Source organism: Amphiura filiformis, chromosome 11 (genome assembly GCF_039555335.1).
Source record: "Amphiura filiformis chromosome 11, Afil_fr2py, whole genome shotgun sequence".
In the NCBI taxonomy this organism is placed as follows: domain Eukaryota; kingdom Metazoa; phylum Echinodermata; class Ophiuroidea; order Amphilepidida; family Amphiuridae; genus Amphiura; species Amphiura filiformis.
In genome coordinates, this window is record NC_092638.1 from 46,652,392 (window position 1) to 46,674,789 (window position 22,398).

General features: G+C 37.3%; 1 protein-coding gene across 1 annotated transcript in view; it reads left to right on the forward strand.

Moving 5' to 3' along the window:
* LOC140163729 (E3 ubiquitin-protein ligase rnf213-alpha-like) overlaps window positions 1–22,398 on the forward strand; it is a 175,020-nt gene that overhangs the window by 15,616 nt on the left and 137,006 nt on the right. The window contains exons 10-29 of the mRNA XM_072187044.1: window positions 530–742; window positions 1,005–1,218; window positions 1,912–1,970; window positions 3,838–4,165; window positions 4,995–5,096; window positions 6,133–6,249; window positions 6,990–7,167; window positions 7,552–7,899; window positions 8,342–8,949; window positions 9,709–9,868; window positions 11,138–11,367; window positions 12,779–12,916; window positions 13,931–14,140; window positions 15,147–15,955; window positions 17,573–17,700; window positions 18,147–18,221; window positions 18,735–18,838; window positions 19,479–19,614; window positions 20,409–20,613; window positions 21,343–21,583. Of these exons, the coding sequence (XP_072043145.1) occupies window positions 530–742; window positions 1,005–1,218; window positions 1,912–1,970; window positions 3,838–4,165; window positions 4,995–5,096; window positions 6,133–6,249; window positions 6,990–7,167; window positions 7,552–7,899; window positions 8,342–8,949; window positions 9,709–9,868; window positions 11,138–11,367; window positions 12,779–12,916; window positions 13,931–14,140; window positions 15,147–15,955; window positions 17,573–17,700; window positions 18,147–18,221; window positions 18,735–18,838; window positions 19,479–19,614; window positions 20,409–20,613; window positions 21,343–21,583 (4,603 nt within the window). The remainder of the gene's footprint in view (window positions 1–529; window positions 743–1,004; window positions 1,219–1,911; window positions 1,971–3,837; window positions 4,166–4,994; window positions 5,097–6,132; window positions 6,250–6,989; window positions 7,168–7,551; window positions 7,900–8,341; window positions 8,950–9,708; window positions 9,869–11,137; window positions 11,368–12,778; window positions 12,917–13,930; window positions 14,141–15,146; window positions 15,956–17,572; window positions 17,701–18,146; window positions 18,222–18,734; window positions 18,839–19,478; window positions 19,615–20,408; window positions 20,614–21,342; window positions 21,584–22,398) is intronic.

The window sequence follows — 22,398 nt, forward strand, 5'->3', positions numbered from 1 at the left end:
CGGCCTTAGTACTACCGTATTCATTCCAATAAACGCCCACGCCCCAATAAGCACCCACCCAGGGTATTTTCAATTTGCCAAAGGGTACCATCAATGTTGAAGTGACGGATAGACGTCGATACAGTGAAATAGCTGGAGGACTAGAAGTCCTGTGTAAACTTCCAATACATTTTCTACATCAGAAAAAGCTACTACGCTCAGGACCCATTTATAACATACATAAATTTGTCTCTAATAAACGCCCCTAACAAAAAAAATTAGGTAAACCAGGTAAAAATAAGCGCCCACCCAAAATGATTTTTGTTAAGCGCCTGGGCGCTTATTAGAATGAATACTGTACCTTATTTATTGTGCTGACTGATATAAAATGAATAAAATTATTGATTCTCAACATTTATTAGGGAACAAACCAAAAGAGCAATGCAGACCTATAAATGTTTAGTTTTATAGCTGACTCCTCTCCTTTGCCTTCTGTAAGGAAAATAGAAATAACTAGGACTTCATCCACTTTTCATTTGTTCCCTTGCAGAGAGATGATTGATGCCATAGAAGCTGTTTGCAATTTTGCCATCAAGGAAAGAAAACTTGAAAACCTCCTGCTCACTCTACCATTACTCCACATATTTCGGCAAGACATCAAGCCATATGAGCCAGCACATGGGAAGGACTACTTCAGTAGTGAACAGTGGTGGGGTACACATGGGCTCAACATTGATAATTGGTTCTTGTCAGAATGTGAAAGGTGTGTATATAGTTTTGATAGAATCTCATGCCATGAAGTGAAATTAAGCACTAGTTTGAGACTGCATGTAGTATGTTTGCAAAATGCCACCCACCCAAAGATTCTAGTTTTTGATGAACTTGTGTTTTTTTATGCAACAACAAATTTGTACTGAAAGAAACCAAAACACTCTTAAGTTGGATAATCATTTTTATAGATAAGTTTATAACTCATATTGCTGTAAAACAAAGTAATTATAAACATGGTTGTATCTCATTTTTAGACAAAACTCAGATATTGACTGTGCTCATACTCAGCTGCTGCCACTATTTGATGTTGACTGCTTGTTGCAAAGAAGTATTCTACGACTGCATTTAACCCCAAATGGTCTGCTTCACTACATGGAAGCACATTGGACTCAAACGTCACCCAGATTACTATGTTGTGCTTTGCATATTCTTCTTTCAAATCAATATGTGTCATATGATGATATAAAAGTAAGTGATTTTAATTGTTTGTGATTCTTTTCTCTATTTGTTAGGTATATGGGTTTAAAATGTTGTCTTTTGTACACTTTTGAGTAACCATTTCTTGAATAGTATCTTGAGGTGATGAAATAAACATTGGAAGGTGTGTGTTGTTTTGGAATATTGGAAATTACAGGTGCTCTCTACTTGAGACATTTGAGAAATTCTGAGGTTATAAGTACTTATGGCCACAGTTATTTCCCCCTCCTGCAAGATGAGCCCTGGTAATGACACATACCGTAAGAACTCGATAGTTAGCATATGTGCTTACTATCAAGCGCTTTTGAAAACTTGAAATTGTACCAAAGTCTGGCGCTTTACCAACTGAGCTAATGAGGTTGAGACACACATTTGCAGGTTTACTTGTTCATATATATAACTATGTGTATCAATGATTTGCTAAAAAACCCTTTTCACTTTTGTGGATGGGACTCTTCATGTTTGCATGTTTTAAAAGTGCTTGATAGTAAGCACATATGCTAACTATCAAGTTTTTTATGGTATTTACTTATTATCAAAACTTCATCTTTATAACATCTGTCAGAAAAATTGACATATTTTAGTCTTAGTGCAATAAGAAGCATATTGTTCCATTTACATTTGCCCATTTACCATACCCAGCTATAATATGACCACTTCAAGCTACTTCATTATATTTTACAGAAGCTACACAAGTGCATGGACATCTTGCAGCCACAGTTATCAGCCATAAATCAACCTGAGTAAGTAAATCGATCCTGCCCTGCTCTACTCTACTCTAACAGGGTTTACTTGAGAAGGCAGCTTATGAGTATGGATAATGCTCTATTACAAACTTATGAACTTGAGTTTCCTTTCTATACTGCGCCAAAAAAGTATTGTTACACTTGGAAAAATAATCACAATTTCAAAACTGAACCGTATTGGAATAAATCTGTTTTTTTATTAGATGCACTATCTAATCCGGCACATTATGACACCCCATTGAATCCAATGTGACTTCAAGAAGCAAAGTTACAAGCATTTGATAAGATGAAGGTCCAATTTTAAAAGTGACAATCTGGCCTATTCAAAACATCTATTCAAGACATCTGGTTTGAGAGTGGTGAATGGCTAATTTATGCGTGCCTTTAATTTAAAACAAAAGAAAACTGAAACAAAAGAACTGACAAATTAAATGAAAGTTATGAAAAGTACAGAGAAGTAAAAACAGGAAAAAAACTGCTTTAAATAAAACTTCATTGAAGGAACTGTGTTGTCTCTTTATTGCGCTTGTTGGAATCTTTTTGCGCCTTGTATAGGCCAGTTTGTCACTTTTAAAACTGGACTTTCGCCTATTCAATTGCTTGTAACTTTACTTCTTGCGGACATATTGGATTCAATGTGCTGTCATAATGCGCAGGATTACATCGTGCATCTATTACAAAAACAAATTTATTCCAATATGGTTCAGATTTGAAATTGTGATTATTTTCCAAGTGTAGTATAATTCAATAACAGGGAAAAGACCTAGACCAAATCCTAGATTAAATCAGAAAGGATGATGATACAATCAAGTAGCTGAGAAATAACTTTACGCTGCTTTTTCACAAAATAGGTAGGTTTTCCAAATTTGGATGAGAGAGTTTATGTACCTGGATTCTACCGACATTACTAGACAAAAATTTCAAACAATATTCTTTATTTTGCAGCTGATAAAATGTCAATCAAGCCATCAGTCCTAGCTAACTTGCTAACCTTGATTTTGTGGAAGTGGCCCTCATTGGCTGGCACAATTCATAGGATGGGAACTTATCCAGATATAGAACCTGATTCACATTCACTTGATGTCTTTCGCTCATACCCAGTGGTGGTGCTTGATTTTAAATAAAATATTTTTCCAACCACTGGGAGTGTGGTAGGTTAAAAGTGCAATGTAAATTTATTTATATCAACTGGTATATTGTTGCTGTTGTTGATTTGTTTGTATGCCTCCACCGCGTGCATATCTGCTTTCGCAATGTCCGTAGCTCCATTCCTCTGGATGCTGTATCTCTTGAATGGATAGGGGGATTGACTTCAGATTTCTAGGATTTCTGGGTGTAATATGTGCACTTGTTATTATGATGATGAGCTAATTTGCACATTTTGCACTGAAAATATCCCTCTGGATGCTGTATCTCTTGAATGGATAGGCAGATTCACTTGAGATATTCTAAAATAGGTCGGCTGTGGTTAGAAACTCCTGCTACTTTTTTTGGGGGGTGGTCTAATTCCCATGTTTGTTATTAGGATAATAAATTTGCTTTTTTTTTCAATTTGTTTTATTTTTAGGGGTCTCATTTTCATATTTGTTATTATAATAATGAAATAATTTGTTTTAAATGTTTTCTTTTAAATGTATTTTTTTACTTTTTACAGTATGCTAGTATAAAGGACTGAATTCTATATTTCTTCCATTTATTAAAAATAGAAAACCATACGAAAATTTGCATTTTAAATGCTCGTAATTTTGCAGTCATAGACCATCAAAACATTTTGATGGTCTATGTTAACTATCAAGTATGCTTCAAATGTAATGATTTTAAAACAAGTATATGATATTACACATGTTATTTTTCTTGCCCACAGTGGTATAACTGTGACTGTTGCCGATTGTGTTGATCTTGTTGCAGTAGTACAAAATATTACTTTGGCAACAATGAATAAATGCCACGGGACACCAGCATATGCTCCTCTCATAGCAAGAGCATGTGAGCTATTTGCAGCAAGTCATAGTGCATGCACAGCTGCAATTAATATAACTGGAGTGACAACTAGATCGAATTCAGAAGTGCAAAACAACATCCACCAGCAAGCACAGAAGGTTCTTACTACATTGCTCAGCTGGCTATACAAGACATTCCCTGGAACACTGTCTTATGATGGGAAACGGTTGGAATACAAAGATGAAATGGAAGTTAGTGTAATTACATTGCTTTAGGATTATGATTACTTCTTAAAAGTGCAGGGTTTTTCAGCTTTAACATTGTCATTTGGTCAGTGGCATACTGCGGGAACAAATTTTCAGAGGAGATGCAAATTCATTCTTTTGACCAGCTCCGAAAATGAATTTATTGGGACAAATGCATGCTTATTGCAAAAATCTGCAGTTTCAATATAAAAATGGGCTATATTTAGTTAATTTGGGTCTGAAACTAAATTTGGTTAAGCCTTAATATACAATTTAAATCAAATTTTAATTTCGTTATTCTTAGCCCAATATAAAATATCATTTATAGTAGCAACTGTCAAGAAAATTGGCTGAATCCAATTTGTAAATGCAACACTTTCATGTATAAACATTACAAATATGCCAAAAGATCAGGTTTGGAAAAAATTGACCAAACTCATTTTAAAAGATCATACATTATGGCTTTAACTTGGGTCTTAAACAGGCTAAAAGGAAGATAAATTGTGTCTTGGTATTTCGAATGCCCAGTAAAATTAACATTAAGAAATTAAGATTCTTCCCTCCATTCGGTAGATTTGGAGTTGGGCAAAAAGAGTCGGGAGTGTACTTCTGATCATCCTTATTGGGGAATGAATACATTCTTAATGCGCTGTAACTAAAAAAAGCAATTTGTCTTCTCCAATGGTTCGTAAATAAGTGGGTTATTACAATAATTAGTCAATTTTGTATGTTTGTATCATAGGGAAGGAAGGAATATTTTGCAAACAACATTCTTTGTTTGACAAAGCAAAAATTCATCTTTGAATTGTCTTTTCATTGCTTTTATGTGTTTCAGGTTTGGCATCAACTGTTGCGTATCTCCTATATCTTCAAGGCAGATTTTGGTGCAATGTGGAAAAACCAACTGATAGGGTCCCTGCATGCAAGGATTGAGAAGGTATGGAGCTAAAATGTAGTGTTCACAGTTGCTTCATTTTTAAAGTATATAAGTATGGCACTGCCATTTGCCTCACCATTAGTTCATACATATCTATATGGGGAAAGTCCAGATTTTTAGTATGATGTTCACAACATCGACCATTGATTTTAAACAACTGAAAACTAAAAGTGAAATCAAATTGACCATAAAAACAAGGGGAGCCACTGGCATGTCCATACCCTCTGGTGTCTACAAACTAGTTTGATATATTGCTTCAGAAGATAATTTATTCCTCCTCCCCATTTTTTTACCATTTTGAAACTTGATATTATTAGTTATATTCTAAAAGGTATCAGTGAAACATTTATAAACTCTTGTCAAGTATAATATGTGTCCCTCAATATTACTGATTGCTTTAACATTTGGAACTCCATTCCCATTTCCATCCAAAATGCCACATCCACAAGCTCCTTTAAACATCATTTTAAGAGCAATTTGCTTTCTAAACCGGTTTACCAGTAATTATTCTTTGACTCCTGTTCACATCTTATTTTTTGTAATGTCTTGTCTTGTCCTGTTTGTATTTGTATTTTCGTTTGTACTGTTTGTCGGCAACCCGCACCACGAGCTTGCTCCCGCGTGTTGCCCCACAACTTTATTTTAGGTTTATTATTGATGCCCCTCTTAATCTTGTCTCAGGCCCACTCTTGTCCTGTCTCTTGCCTTTTAATTGGTTGTTTGTTCTTACATGATCGCATTTGACTGTCATCAGAGGGCCTGTGATCAGATTCACTACTTTGCTTTGTATGTAATTGGTTTGAAAATTATGGCATTTGTCATTTATACTATGTATTTTTGAAGTTGTGAAATAAATGTTTCTTGAATTGAATTGAATTGAATTTGTAATTTTAATACTACTTGATCTGTGCAGATTCTACTACATGTATGTCAAAAATAAGATTTTACCCCTAATTTTTGCTTCTGTGCATTTTGCTTATCTCATCATATTTTTGTGTACTACAAATTGAGTTTAATTTCTTTGATTTTTTCACAGCTACATGACACAGCAAAGGTAGAGTTGTTCAGCAACTTTGACAATCCAGGCCTTCAGGTTGATGTCAGTAATTGTCTCAGTGATGCTGCATTTTCTGCCATTGATAGTCTTGTCAATGTGAGTAATCCGGGTCTTAAAGGAGGATTTCGTGATCCTAGCATCCTCTTTTTATGACATTTTTCAGTAGATATCCACGAAAAAAGCTTATTTCCAAAATTTCAGTTGATTCCGATTTTGCGTTTGCGAGTTATGCATGATTATGTGTATTACACTGCTCCATAGACAATGTGTTGTAATTTCGTTCTGGTGCACCAGAACGAAATTCAAATTTAGCGATATTTTTGCTAAACTAATTAATCTGTAAGAAATATTTGGTACATAAACATTATGTAGCCAGAGGTATCCAGTGGTGTAAAAATCTCAACTTTTTTTGGGAAAAGTGGGGGGATGAGGCTGTGGATCACGAAATGCCCCTTTAAAGTATTTGGGCTGAAAATAGTAGACACATAATTGTGATGGTTTTAAGTCACAATCATCATTTGATCAGAGTTATCAGAGCCATCAAGAGCTGGCCTGGACCTAGGGTTAGATATAAATTTATGGCCCATTTCTAAAAAATAGGAAAGAAATCCACCAAAATGGTCCTTCAAAAAGGAAAGTTAACTAAATTCTGTCCTTTGTGTCTCTTGGCCATGGCCCCCATTCACACATTTATATGAATTTGAAATGGGTTTGCGTAAGCTTATTATTTCCGTTGCAGGACAATTTAATTTTGTTTACTTGAATAAGGATTAGTAATGAAGATATAAAATTATTGCTTGAATTCCCATAAATGTATCTCATATTTATATTTTCAGGACACCAAAGCAAGAGGTCTGTGGGATCGCTTTTTCAGCAGCTCTTCAACTCCAGCCAAATACGGCGACTTGTTATCAAAAGTGTTGCTGAAATCTTGGCCAGGAATGGAAGATGAGCAAAGCATGCTGCAGCACCTGCTTACTTGGGCACCATTTACCAACTTCTTCAAGATCACAAGTGAGTCATCTTTAAGTCAACATTTCTGATTATCTATTTATGTCTCAATATGGAAGTCCCTGTGATGCATTCTTTGTCTTTGCATGTCTTTGTGTGTGCCTCTCCCATCTTGACTTCACTTCTCTTATGTTTCACCCAGCTCTATTTGAACCTTCTCTTCCCTGCTTTCTAGTCTCATCTCATCTCAACTCAACTCCTCCCATCTTCTCCAATCCCCTCTCCAGCCCTCGACTAATTCCCCTCCCTTCCCTCCCCTCCACAACTCCACACTATACTCCACTCCACACCTACCCCACACCCATTCTAATCCAATCCACTCCCACAAGAGTACACATTGGTCTGATTGATATTACCAAAGTGGTATGTTTTGTTCAATCTATGCAGGTGATCAGAAGACTGCCTATGGCAATATTCTTACAGAAGAAGCGCAGTACAAACTAGCACTAGCAAAATCTGTATTTGAAAATATTTGTGAAAGTGTCTTAGATGGAAGTATCATCATTGGAAGGCTGAAGCTCATCGTCAAAGACAAATGCTGCAATCAGTTTATAGCACTCAGCAATCTGATAGCAAATGCTAACAAAGGGAAAGATGCCAAAGGAAGCTCTCACAATGTGAAGACTACAGATGTCATCAGGCTGATTGCTGCAAGAAGAAGTGAACTCAAAGCTATCGAGGAGCAGTACAACCTGAATTTTTGTCTTTTGGCAATGTGCAGAAAAATTGAACCAGGTATGTAAAAATAATAACAACCAGTATTTATAACCATCATAGCTGAAGGTATGATGTTGTAAAAATGGTGTAAAGGTCAGGAATGTGGGTTCTGAAACCAGTCAAGATAGAATAATTGGTAGAATAGTATAATTGCACTCATAAGAAATGCCTCCAAGATTTCAGTATCCACCTTAATGATGCTATCACTCTATTTTTAGCAGCTTAGGTGTGTTCATTTTTGTGTGAGTGCAATATAACACACTCACACATGTCACCAGCTTGAATCGATCCTTCAACTGCAAATTTGTTTAATTAAAGATGCATTTGTGGATCATTTTGTACTTTTGGCATAATTATCAAAAACTAATGATGTTGTACAATGTACAGCAAATGTTATTATTCTTGTGAGTAAGAATTTATTTGTTCTGAATTTGATCCATTGCTGCCTTCTTACTTGTAGTGGACTGTGCAAAAGTTGAACAGAGTCTTCGTGCTGATGTCAATGAACTTCAGTTATACAAAGTCTGCCACCCAGCAACTCACCAGTCTCTGCAGAAGCTGCCAAAAGGAAGATCACCGACTGCTCCAGACATACATTTCTTCCAACACCAGCCATGCATAAGAGAAATGCTGCAGCCTTTGCGTGACATCCATGACAGTCGTGTGTTCAACAAACTCTGGCGGAAACAAGCGGCTAAACTAAGGAAAACTAGACAATCGGAGGTATTGTCTTTGTCACATGTAGCTACAAATGTATGGCACCCAGTGTATGACATGCAACTGTCAGAGATTAGTGTTAGACTCACAAATGGTCAGATAACACTTGGTGAAGTTGATATGTACTTCAAAGATCTCATTGACAAAGGATCAGTCCTTCAAGATGAGATACAAAGATTGATGAGTCTTCAAGGTGATGTTGATGATGAGGTTCTTGATGAAAAGCATAGACAGATGGAGGACTACTACCAGTATAAGAAACAGTCTAGTGTAGCAGGGGAAATGCTAAACATCAAGGATGCATTTGAGTTGACTGGGGATTTTGAACCTATGGAGACACTTGCTGAAGTGGTTAGTATAAGCAGAGTTGTAATAGTTAAGGGATTGGATGTGGTAGTATCTTCTGCTGAAGTAGAAGGATCTTGAGGGTGAAAAATCATGCAGACAATATTTACCATAATCCTGCTGGGATGATTTAGGTGGGATGCCCTCTGTGTTACTTGGCCTGGCCCTACCTGGTAGTGGCATAGTCAAGGGAGGTGGAAATGGGGGAGGGGGAGGGCAGATGGTGGGAGGTCTTCCCCAGCTGTGGGATGCTGGCTGCCCTGATATTTAAGATTATTGTTATGCCTTTTTTTTTGTAATTTTTGGTAAAATCTCCCCTTGAAAGTTGTCATTCTCCCTCTGCCTACAACACTGTTGTCCTGTTCCAGGAGGCATGCAAGCTGTGGAATTTGCTGAACATAGAGTTAATCAGCCTTTCTGACTCTGGATAACTGCATGTTGTCTGTACATTTGGTTTTAAATGATTACAAAAGAGAAAATAAGAAGGTTCACTATGAATTCCTTTTCCCTCATTCATTTCCACTATCCTGCTCAGAGATGAAAAGAGATTGTTGAGAATATTTTGACAATGATATCTATTGTACTGAAATTTAGTCCCTGTTTGACTTTATGAACTTGAAACAAATATTTGCACACAATTTTACTGGGGGGGGGGGAGTAATTTCCTCAAGTGGGCAGCAATTTCCTTGACTGTTGAACAACATGGGGCTGAAATCTCCTGTGTGAATGCTACTGCATTTAAATGATACTTATTTCAATTCACAGAATTCAGAGGCATTCAAGAAACAACCTCTACGAGCCATCAACAAGGATGTTGAACATGCAGCAAGGGAGATGCAGGCAGTAAACAGTGATCAGATACAGTGTCTGAAGGAGTTAGCCAAGTGTCATGAGCTGATTAACTGGATTAGAAAAGAAATCAAAGGTATGTTTAGTAGCACAGTAAAACTGCCGGTCCAAAACACAGATAGACAGGTAGCTAGCTAGCTAGTATAGTTGCTTCAAATCAGAGGAGCGTAGCCGAGCGGTTAAGGCATTGGACTGTGAATCCCAGGGTCCCGGGTTAAAAATCTGAGTAGGTCCATTTGAGCTTGGCTGGCTCTTTGTGTCCTTGAGCAAGGCACTTTACTCTACTTGCTTAGCACTTCGGAGTGCACTTTAAGCCATCAGTCCCGTGTACATGTATTTCTGACATTAGTGCAGTGTGCACATTAATGAAAGTTAGGCTATTTGAAAAGAGCAGGGAATCATTCTGGTACTGTTGACTGTACTTCAAAAATACACTCATCTACTCTGAGGTTCCAAAGTAGAAAATAAGTACAGCTTGTCTGTACACAGTGTGATAATGCTAAATACATATGAGGCCTGCACTAATAAATTACATTTCTGGAGTTTGGGCAACAGCCCAACTATATTTTAAAATGGTACCCCTCTGAATAAATAAATTATATCTTTGTAGTCCCAATCATGTGGATTGTGGCTACAGATTACACATTTAAGGCAAGGGGTATGAACGTTTGGACAGTATTTATTGTGGGACATTAGAGCACATCAGACATATCGAATTGCATTCTGAATACGAAGAATGGCCTTCTGATATCAAATAATTTAGATTTTTGAAATTCGCAATGTAATACACATTTTATGGCAAATCATTAAAAATTGATATTTTTGATATTTAACAGTACTCGAAGTAAACTTTATAAATCTGATGATTTCTACCTAAAGTGCATGTAGGTGGGATGAAAAGGCGACGATCAATTGAAAATTTTGACCTTTCATATTGAAGATATGGATTTTTTCCCCAAAACACCAAAAAAAAATTAGGTCTTTTGGGAAAAAATCCATATCTTCAATATGAAAGGTCAAAATTTTCAATTGATCATCGGCTTTTCCTCCCAGCTACATACACTTTAAGACTATATCATTAAATTTATAAAATTTACTTAGAGGACTGTTATATCTCCAAAATGTGAAAAATATCAAATTTTAATAATTTGTCATAAAATTTGTATTATATCATGAATTTCATAAAATGAAAATTATATTTGATATCAGAAAGACATTCTTCGTATTTCAGAATGCAATTCGATGGTCTGATGTGCTCTCATGTCCCACAAAAAATGCTCTCGAAACGCTCAAAACACTCATTCCAGTTCCCTTAAATAACAGGAACGTTGCTTTATACTTTCAGATGAGAGACAACTGAGAGTGTTTGTAGAGTTAGCCATGAACAGTGCCGGTGAGACAGCCATGGATGTTGATAAGGTGACCTGCTTCCATAGGGCAGTCACTGGATATGCGTCTTTCATCTTTGACCTTGACAGTGAAGCCCGTAGTGAAGCTGGCTACAAAGAGCTCTTGGAAGTGTCCAAGAAGGTTTGGAAAGCTTTGGAGAAAGACAAGAATTTATCACAAGAGTTGGTAAGATACACATTCTATTTGATATGCTGCTATTTATGAGAATGAAAAGCCTTTTCTATTTCCCCACAAATTGATATAAAAATGTTATAAAAGCATAGTATCATAATGGTAGAATCATGATAATATAAAGAAAAGACTAGTTTGGCAAGTTTCTTTTGCTATAACTGCAGTGAAAAATATGGAAAAATACATTTTTTTTATCCAATTTCAGCATGGATTTCTAATTTAATGTATTTTTCATTTGAATTCTTACCAAAGTAACTATACATATATGAACCCATGAACATGATGAATACAAAACCCACCCAAGTCCATGGGAAGTGATTTTGAGAAAAAAACATGTGTATCATTTTAATTCCTTCAGTTAGATTTACCTGGTCAATATGGTAAGTTTTACGTGCAAATGAGTGGGTTACTCTGTATTAGGTATGACGATTAGCATTTCAGGGACTTCGTGGGGGTTCATTTTAAATGCTGGGCTTGGGTATTTTTTTGAATCATATACAAAGACAACAATGTTGGAATGAGATTACCACTAGTAAGATAATACAAAATAAAGCACACGGGTATGTATGTTGATAAGCATATAACTGCCATGTAATATAAACCACACACTTTCCTTGATTAAACCCATTTTTTTTTTTCAAAAGTCACTCTCCAGCAATGAATGTGTTAAGTTGTTCTTTTTATAGATACTGGATTTCAATCAATGTGTTACAAGACTCAAATCATGAACTTGGGTTGTTCTTTCATATATGCTATTTTTCACATGCTCAATAGACACAGAGGCAGCCCTCGAATTAACCCACGGCACCCATGGCATTTTGCCATGGGTGCCCATCCCCACTGCCGTAATGCCCTAGATATGTCCTTCACCCAAGGCAGTCACTTGCCGTGCCCTCTAATGAAGTTGCTGTCTGTGCCCCAGCCCTGCCCCTTCATTATAAAATCATCTATCAGACTGTTTTTGTGTGTTTTGTTCACTTTGCCTTGGTGCCCTTCTCAAATTTTCAACAGTTGCCATGATGCCCTTTTGAAATATTACAAACTGCCATGCTGCCTTGCCTTTTCAGTGAAGATCCAAGGCAATTATCAACTTGCCCTCTTGCCCTAAAAAAGTTGCCATGCCCCTTCAGATCCTTAATTCAAGGGCTGCACAGAGGATGAATTTGATTTGTTCTTTCATACATATGACAGGCCTATGTATAGCAACAATTTCCCATGCTTAACTCAATTTGGCCAAAGTATGGACTTGGGTGGGTTTTGTAATGCATGTATTCATATGCTCATAAATATATTTTTGTTTGTGAAAATAGCTTTATATGAGAGTGCAAGAACACCATTAGGCTATGATCGATGCTCAATTGCATATTCTGGTTTATTTCTTAAACTCAAAATATTTGCAATGCAGATTGATACACAGAAGGAGCTCTACTGGTTCCGTAATGTGAGAAATTCTCAGGGTGATGTGGAGACATCTTCCCTAATGCTGGCAGAAACTATTAACAGGAGGGGGATTTACACTATTGGGAAGTTGGAACCAGAAGAGGTATAGTAATTTTACTTAAGCTTAACTCTAAGGAACTCTAAATAGCTGTGTAACAGTGAACACTATGGCTACTTGGTTATAGGATTGTATTGATTCTTCTTGATTTATTTTTCTTAAAGCTGAATTTACACTTGATTGTTTTTGCAGAAAAGTGATTCTCACGCATGCTCAGTGTTTACTTCCGTCAAGCCGATCAATCGATACAAATTGCTGAAGCAAAAATGATGTCGCTTTGCGAGTTGAAGAAATCTCAACTCCCGAGCGAATTTGTTTGACATGTGAATGCATCAAACAATCATTTCCTATCAACTGGATCTATTATTTTGCTAATTAATTAACCTTTCTCGAACATTAACATTCAGAGATGAATTAATTCAAAGTAATTATTGACAGCAACTGATGTTCCAAAAATGTATTTTGTGGCCTTTTGAATGTTTTAATTGTTTGCAATCGCGATCGCTGTGATTAGTATAAATGCAAAAGCATGTAGCGATTCATCGCAAAATTTGGTGATTGCATATCGCTTTCCAAAAACGGTGCATCGTATAAATTCAGCTTAGCACTTAGAAGTTGTTGTGTTATAATTAAAGACAGAGATAAAAAGAATTTATCGCGTCTGACGTCATCTGTCAATCAAATTCGAGCACGGTTTGTTTACAAGTGTTGTGATGATGACTTGCTGAACGCGGTGGTACAACCGGGCGCCTTATTGTTAATTTTGCACCTTCAAACATGCAAAACATCTCAAAGGTTAGGTCTTGATAGTAGGAAACTTTCTTTGGCAAAGGCACCTTGACAACAATGCCTAGAAAAGCTGCTTTTTGCCTTGTAAAAGTACGTAATTTTTCGCCATTTGCTGCTATTCCTTTTCTCCGATCAGCACCAGATAGATCGGTCCTCCTTTTACGCGCTATTAACCTGTGTAAACCAATCAAAGATCGTAATTGACAGTGACATCAGACGCGATAAATTCTTTTTATCCCTGTCTTTAATTATATTTTATTTCTGCTTCAGGGATGTACAGAAACCCCCATTTTGGTGCTGGAAGTGAGTGCATCAGATAAACCAGAATCGAATAAACCAGACAAGAGTGGTGATGAGAAAAAGAAGAAACAAACATTTACCATAGATGAATTGAAAGATCTGCAGAGTAAGCTTACCCTTGTAGCAGGCAAGATAAGGCAAGAGAGAGAAGGCCAGAATGAAGTAGACAACTTTGTGGAGGTATGTGTAAAATGGTTGTGATAAGCACCCACACACATTCATTTTTCTTAGCGCGTCCTTTTCAGCTGAAACGGCAAATTCATTTTTTTCATTTTTAAAAAGTTTTTTCCGTAAAATCATGAAATTCTGAGAAATATTTTGAAGTGAATGAACTTGAATCGATACTCGCATGCTGTGTACCTTTATACTCACAAATGACATATTATTTCAAAATCTTTAAAAACAGAATCTTAAGAGAAAAGAAAACTCACATTTGGTATAAGGGCATTGACACATAGCATTGTTTGTTGGCTTTATATAAGTTATGGTTACATTGTGACATGGGTGGTCAAAACATAGGCATACATGTATTTTGTACCATGCTACCACCAGATAATGTATAGCCAATATCAAATTAAAAAAAACCAACTAAATTGCAAGCTTTATGGCCAGTGATGGCTTATATCTTTGGAGATTACGTATGAAGCCCTCATTCATACTCTGTAGCAGGGCCAACCTTGGTGCAAACTGTTGTGATATGAATCCTGGGGATTCATTCACCGCGCGTACTCATACCCAATCAGGACCTAATCACTCACTCAGCCAATAAACCAACGTGCCGTGAGGCTATCGTAGTAGAACATTGTAGAAATAGAATAAATGATTTGTGCAGCAAAATCAATATTCGTCCGTCTATTTCTTCAATGTTCTACTACGATAGCCTCACGGCACGTTGGTTTATTGGCTGAGTGAGTGATTAGGTCCTGATTGGGTATGAGTACGCGCGTGAATGAATCCCCAGGATTCATATAAACCAATAAACCAACGTGCCGTGAGGCTATCGTAGTAGAACATTGTAGAAATAGAATAAATGATTTGTGCAGCAAAATCAATATTCGTCCGTCTATTTCTTCACAAACCTGAGATGAGAATTTTCATCTCAGGTGATTTTGTTTTTTCAAAGCATATTTCCTTGACTAGCTGTCTCAACATCTTGGTGTTTACTAATTTCATCCTTCATTTACAGGTGTTCACTGCAGCTCAACAACTTGCAGCAACATATAAGAAACTGGCTCAAGCTGGAAATATCCTGTACTCTGAATGGAAGGCATACCTCTACTGTGGCTACCAGGATCATGTGTCTGTACATATAGACTTTGAAGGAGGCAAGAAAAGTGTCCTTACAGGCACCAGATCTCTACTTACAGAGCTGAATTTCCTTCGGGTATTCATGAACAAATGCCTTCAAGAGTGGTACCAATATGTCAGTGAAAGAAGAGCAGAGTGCTACCATCTAAACTACTTCACGACAGAGCAGCTGGTGTTGCTGCGTCGCTATCTTGCCAACTTCGCCATATCTGATGATGAAGACGATGTACCATCGCAGGTGTTTGTGCTATTATCTGCAGTCACCCCATGGTGTAATGCAGATGATGTCAGAAATGCTCTGAAAGAAGCCAGCAAGGATATCATGAGATCTTCATCAGGTGATGCAGGTGTTGCTGAACGTCAGGAAGCAGAACGAAGAGAGAAGGCTCTTGAGATTGTGAAAGAACTGAGTGAAGAATTTGGATTTGAGAAGAAAGTTGCATGGGCTGCTATTCAAGATGAAGACCTGGATGAATCCATTGATACGTACACGGAGTGGTGTTTAGCTCATGTCGAAGATGATGATGAAATTGACAGGCTGTTTTCAGAGCTGAATGTTTCAGAACCATATTTGTTTCAAGATGAAGACCTGATGGCAGCTGATGAGGATTTCAAGAGTTTTCCGAGTATGACACAGAAGCTTAATGAATTTACTCACAGCTTACTAGCAAGTGTTACCAGCAAAAGGTAAGATGTAAAATCAGTGGCGTAACCAGTGGGGTGGCGGGGGCAAGCTGCCCCGGACACAAAAAACTGGGAAGAAGACCAAAAAATTGGGAAGGGGAAAAGGGGGAAGGAGAGAAAAGAGGGAAGAAAAAAGGGAAGGAGAAGAGAAAAAGGGGAAAAGAGGAAAGAAGAGAAAGGGAAAGAAGAAAAGAAAAAGAGGGGAAAAGGGAAGGAGAAGAGAAAAGGGAAGGGAGAAGAGAAAAGGGAAAGAAAGAGGGAATTTGAAATTTGTACTCTGAAACACTGATTTTTTAGCTTCTGTTCACCTGATACCAGCCTGGAAGAGGTAAGAATAAGTAGATTTCAAAATGTTTGCATTGTGATTGTTTTTTATTATTATCGCAACTGCCACAGTTAAGTGCTTGACAGTCAGAATTAATAGGTAAATTTTCACGGGAAAATTTTCTGGACCCGTGACACCCATGGGCGCAGACATATATTAGCATTATGGAATGTGACCCGAGCACAGCGGGTGTTCTTCCAATGTATTTGAATAGGAAGAATTCTTCCTTTGAGGCAAAATAAGTTACTTGTCGTAAGTTAATAATATTATTAGTATTTTTTTCCGTAGATAGATATTTTTGAAATTACGTTTTGATGATATTGTGAAAAAATTAAGATAACATAATATTCAATAAATTTGCAATGCACAAATTTCTATCAAAATTGCGGTCAAAAATACTATTCCAATTCAAAATTACTAAGACTTGAATAGCGAGGTCACCGCCGGGGGTCAGAGATCAGGCTCTAGGTTACACTCACATTGATATGCATTGGTCATGTGTCCAGAAAATTTTCCCGTGAAAATTTACCTATTAATGTTGACTGCTTGAGTGGATGATATGAATAAAGATACTGATAATTGTAAGGAAGAAAGCGTTTACAAATTTTATTGAGTTTCATACTTTTCCTTGTAGCGTACATAAATAATAACCTTTATTCATGTTTTTTCAGGTTGTGTTGCTATGGCGTCGTGCTATCGGTGATAAACTAGGCAGAGTATTCTGCTTGGTCAGAAGGCGGGCCCCTGGACCCCACGAGTTTAACGCTTCGCGACAAGCCGCTCGCAACTTTTGGTCAAGAATTGGGAAATTTTTCAATCTTGCCCCCCCCCCGGAAGGTCAGGTCTGGTTACGCCCCTGTGTAAAATCGTCATTTTAAAATGCAGTAAAGTCTTAATATTTGACGTAGACCCTGTTTAAAGTAGGAAAAAGTCACAACTGTTGCATACAGTGCCAAGTATAGTGGAAACATGTACAGTTGCTATTTGATTATGGCTTCCAATGTCACGATACACCCAGGCCGATACATTGTTTTGCCTCAAGTTCAGAAGTGACACAGGAATACTTCGCTGGTCGCAGTATTGAATAGTGTGTGTTAGGTTAATCAGGCTGAGCGAACACAGGATCCAAACAATATATTATGAAGTGAAAAACAAATAGGAAAGAACACAAGTTTTAGCATTTTGGGAAGTACATTCTTCATTGTTCCACGTATCTTTATAAACCATAGTGTTATCATTAAATGTTCTGTCCATATGGTACAAGTTGTGTTCACATTGGTTTATATCTTTATTAGGAAAACATTGGAAAAACAATTGACTGATTTGTGGAATCAATATCTGGACTCGATGAAAGCTTTTGATGTAGAAGACTGCTTGAGTTTGGAACATCTGGGCCTTGTACTCCATCACCTTGCTGAAGCCAGTAAGTTAAGGACTGTTGTACACACAGGCGCATTTAAAGATGCCACATAAATTATACATGTTTGAAATAAGGCCTAAAAAAATTGTTTGATTGGCGTAGGTCAGGTTACGCCAATCAAACAATATTTTTAGGCCTAACAGCCTCGATGTGTTGACAGCACTGGCTGCATAGACAATAGTTTTTAAGGAAAAAAAATGGAATTACACTGTGTCAACCGGAGAAGTACTACCGGTACTTGCCCGTTTATCATGTAAAGAGAACCTGATCAGGCCAGGGTCATGCGATGTCCTCAGTGCAGCTTGTTCAGCAAATGAGTTGTTATATGATTTAATCAACCAGTCTTGATGTCTTATTATAGGCTTACCTATTTTGTACTGACTAATGTATAAAAGTGCAGTGCTTGTATTGGGAATAATCAAACAATTCTGTAATTTTATTTCCAATAGATGAAGATCACACAGAAAGGTCATTTCCAAAGCCACTTGAGGAGGGTGTTCCCAATCTTGTTGTGAGGGCTCCAGGTAGGTACAAGTTTGCAAACATAAGACTTGCATTATTTCTGCACTTCCTTTCATAAAGATGACAAATTGAGCCAGGTTGCAAGGCTCTGCCCCCTTGCATGGACACAGGGCAAAAAAGGGAGGTGCCTGCATGCACAGATGAAATTTTTTAACGGGACTTGCAGCCCATACGCAGCAGGGAGGGGTTGCTGGTTGTCATTTCTGTCATGGTTGGACCAGCGGCATCATGTCAGCCTCTTCATGTAAATGTACCTTTTTGATCATATAGGTGCTAAGTTAACCCTAACACCCTTAAGGAGCTTTTAGAAGGGTTTGGTGGGACATGTCCTATGTGTTTCCTGCCCTGCCCACCCAGTGAAGGGGATGAATCTGGCCTATAGGGTTGTATAGCATTGGGGGAAGCCTTAACAATTTTGAACTGTCTATACAACATAAATGTTCAGCTAAGTTTACATAGCAGAGTCAAATTTGTCAAGTTTCTAGCAGTTTAATATATATGAAATTTCTTTGTAGGTGATGTACTGATGACTGTCATTTCACTGTACATGCATGAAGCTGGTGAATTGCCATCATTTGAAGAAGTCTTAGTCTGCTCACCTGATACCAGCCTGGAAGAGGTAAGAATAAGCCTAAGTAGAATTTAAATATTTTGTTTTGTGATTGTTTTAATCATTCTTGGGTGCAAAGGTGGATTGGCATTTTGAGCCTGCTCTTGGGAATTGCAATTAACTGGCTCATTTTATTAACTTCTTCTATTTTGCAGCCCTGGTTATAGCACCAAAATCAAGCGGCCAAACGGAAACTGCCACAGTGGCCAATCCACTTATGCTTAAGTGGATGATTTGAATAATGATACGGGGAATTACAAGGAAGCAAACATCTATTTTGTTGAGATACATTATGTTTTGTTACCTGGAGAGATTTGATCATGTCTAACCTCCTTTTTCAACCAAATCAACGGTGATAACTCTTGTACTGAGGGATCAACATTTAACCACAAATTGCCTCAGGCAAAACTCACTTCCTGGGAACCAAATACCACACAAGGTCATTTTTATGTAACTCATTGACCCATTTGTGTTATATACTGCCTCTAGCTATAATGACATCCTTGTGATCTGGTCAACTCATTGACAGATACGAACCTCAGGAGGGAATTCAATTTTGATCAATTCTCTCCAGGAAGTGAAACATAATGATACTTTCTTTACATTATACTTTTTACATAAATAATAAGCTTTATTCATATTTTTTCAGGTTGTGTTGCTATGGCGTCGCGCTATTGGTGATAAACTAGGCAGAGTATTCTGCTTGGTCAGGGCAGATCTATTGAACTATGATGTCAGTGTCAAAGCTGAGCAAGAGTTGGCAAAACTCATGAAAGGACAAACAGGTATGCCTATTAGTAAATCAAAGTATAGTTATAAAAACATGTTATTTCAAAGTGTAAAATCTAAGACTAGAATTCAGGAGATTAGATGAATGTTAGACATACTTAAAATTTAGTGGATGTGAAAGTGGGATCATATAATAAAATTCATTTGTCAAGAGTACCAGAGTCTACTATTTTTAGACCTATTTAGTCCTGCTTCTTTCCTTTTCATATATACATTGATTCACTTCAAGTTTGTTTAACGTCAATGCTTTTACGCAGTTTATCCGCAAGCGTGCCAACAAACTGCTCTTGTATGTGTGAGTGTACTCTCTGTGTGATTGAATTTACGCGCACCATTCACTACTGCGGCCAGTGAAATATGCACATACGCCACTACCAAACTTGAAGTGAACCAAATAATTGACAAGCATAGCTTGCTCAAGATGCTTGGACCTGGTCCCATTAGGACCCAAGTGTATTTTTTGTTATGAAATAAGTAGTTATACAAGCAATATTTTTGCCAATGGTTTAACAAAAGTGTCACAGTAAAATAGACCAAAATGACATTAACCTGTATTATTTTGATGATGTTGCTACTCATTATTTTCACTAGTATGTCTTGGAATTGATATTCTCAAAAACAATGGGGGCTTGGGAACTGCATCCATCCCCTCCCCCAGCACACACAAACTGAAAATTAAGGGCACAAGAACTGATTTCTACTCCACAAAGAGGTCTCAGGAACTTATTTTTCCTAAAAGAAGATATAAAACTCATGAAATGTATGTTTCTTGATAATTTATATTGGACAGGTTATCGCCTTGTGATAGTGTGTAGCAGTGATAAGGAAGACAGTTCTCACATCATGACTGCCTTAGATCAGTATAGAAGGGAGATGCCAGCTAGTAGCAGCAGACATTGTATCCAGGAATACCTGAAGGAACAGTTCAAGATGCAAGCTGATGATGTGCAAAATGAAGAAGGAGTTGAGACTGCAGCATCTTTGACACATCATGGGTAGGTTGAAAATTTGAAGTCTCACAATTCCCAAGGGCAATGCTCAAAATGTTGATTCGCCATGTACTCTGTCTCTGATTTTCCAATGTACCATTTTTCATAGATGACGCCATCTTGCTCTATCTGATGCCAAGTGGGTTTCAGTATGCATTCCTTGATTAGAAACAAGTTTCACATCATTAGTCCAAGATGTTGGTGGATGTCCCCTTCTCGTCGGCCTTTCATAGCCCCTTGCAAAATTAGTTTTTCTACACCTCCATGTTTCCTGACAATATGGCCAAAGTACTTCAGCTTTCTCCCATTATGCCATTTCTGATGGTTTAACTTGTACCTATCTTATAGAGGATCGAGGAATTTGTTCTCCTGTCTACTTACATATCACTTACAGAAGCCTCTTGGAACACTACATCTCCAACTCTCTTCCTGTCATTCTTGGTCATAGTCCAAGACTCGCTTCCATAATTAGCAATGGAAAACACGGTTGCACAAAGTAGGCATACCTTGAGGTCAATGGATAGGCCTCGGCTTTTCCATATGAATGACTTGCCTTGCACACTTTGTCCTTGCAATAGCCAGTCTTCTCTTAATTTCAGTTGTGCTATTACAGGTGTTGTTAACCATAGCACTCAGGTATTCAAATTGCTTCACCTCAATCTGCTGTCCATTTATCACAAACTCATCACTTTTTCGCTCTAAAATTTTTTTGCTTTAAAATCTTGTTTTTTATAGATGCAATGTAGAAGTCATCGTGTCAAGTCGTCCAGGTGTAGGGAAGACATTGAAGGTCAAACGATACAGAGAGCAACTGTGTCAAGATACCATATTTGATGAAGAAATGGATGCATGTGTTACAATACCACTACAAGAAGCAGCTGTAGACAAGAATGCCATTGTTAGAGCTCTGTTACCACACCAGGATGAATCCATTTCATCTCAACCAAGAATTTATCACTTGGATGTTGCACCAATGGTAAGTCTCAATATGTACAACACAGACATACAAAGATATTATCTTTCAGTTATCCACCCTAGCTGAAAAAAGAATAAAATGAATACCTTAGTGGAAGAAGCCCCCAACATTTTTACAAAAATTAGTTATACACAGCATTTTATTGCAAGCAGACTCTTCTTCCTTATGTTTGAAAGAAGGACCCAAATTCATTATCCAAATAGTCTTCAAAGTACATTTACCCAATATTTGTGGAAAAAAATGGAGTTGGGCCTTTCTTCCACAAATATTGGGTAAATATGGTGGAGTTTTGTTTATCTATGAAATCTACATTTCACTGCGATAAACTTTCTTGTTAACATATTACTTGGTTCTACTTGCGCAAGTAATAAATAGTTAACAAATTTATATAGCTATTCATTAAACACATCTGCTTAGGGAACTGGCACATGACTTGTATTAGTGGAAGAAGTGCCCAACTCCACCTCGTATTTTAAAAGACCTGTACTTTTGCTATGGAAACATACATCATTTCACATGTATGTAATAATGTAAAGGCCCCCTAAAGATGAAAACATGTCTCTGAAAGATTTCCAAATATTTAAGTTTTTTCTTAATATATCAAAATCAATTTTGATGGAGTTGGGCCCTTCTTCCTCTCAGGTATTCAATTATGCCAGTGATGGAAACGAACAGGTAAACATGCAAAAATACTGATAATAACAAAAATTGAAGTGTGGAAAACTTTGGGTCTATGGCCAAATGGGAAATATAACAATTGACTTGTAAAGGGTGCTATATTGTAAGGCATGGGACAACAATGGAGAAATTACTGT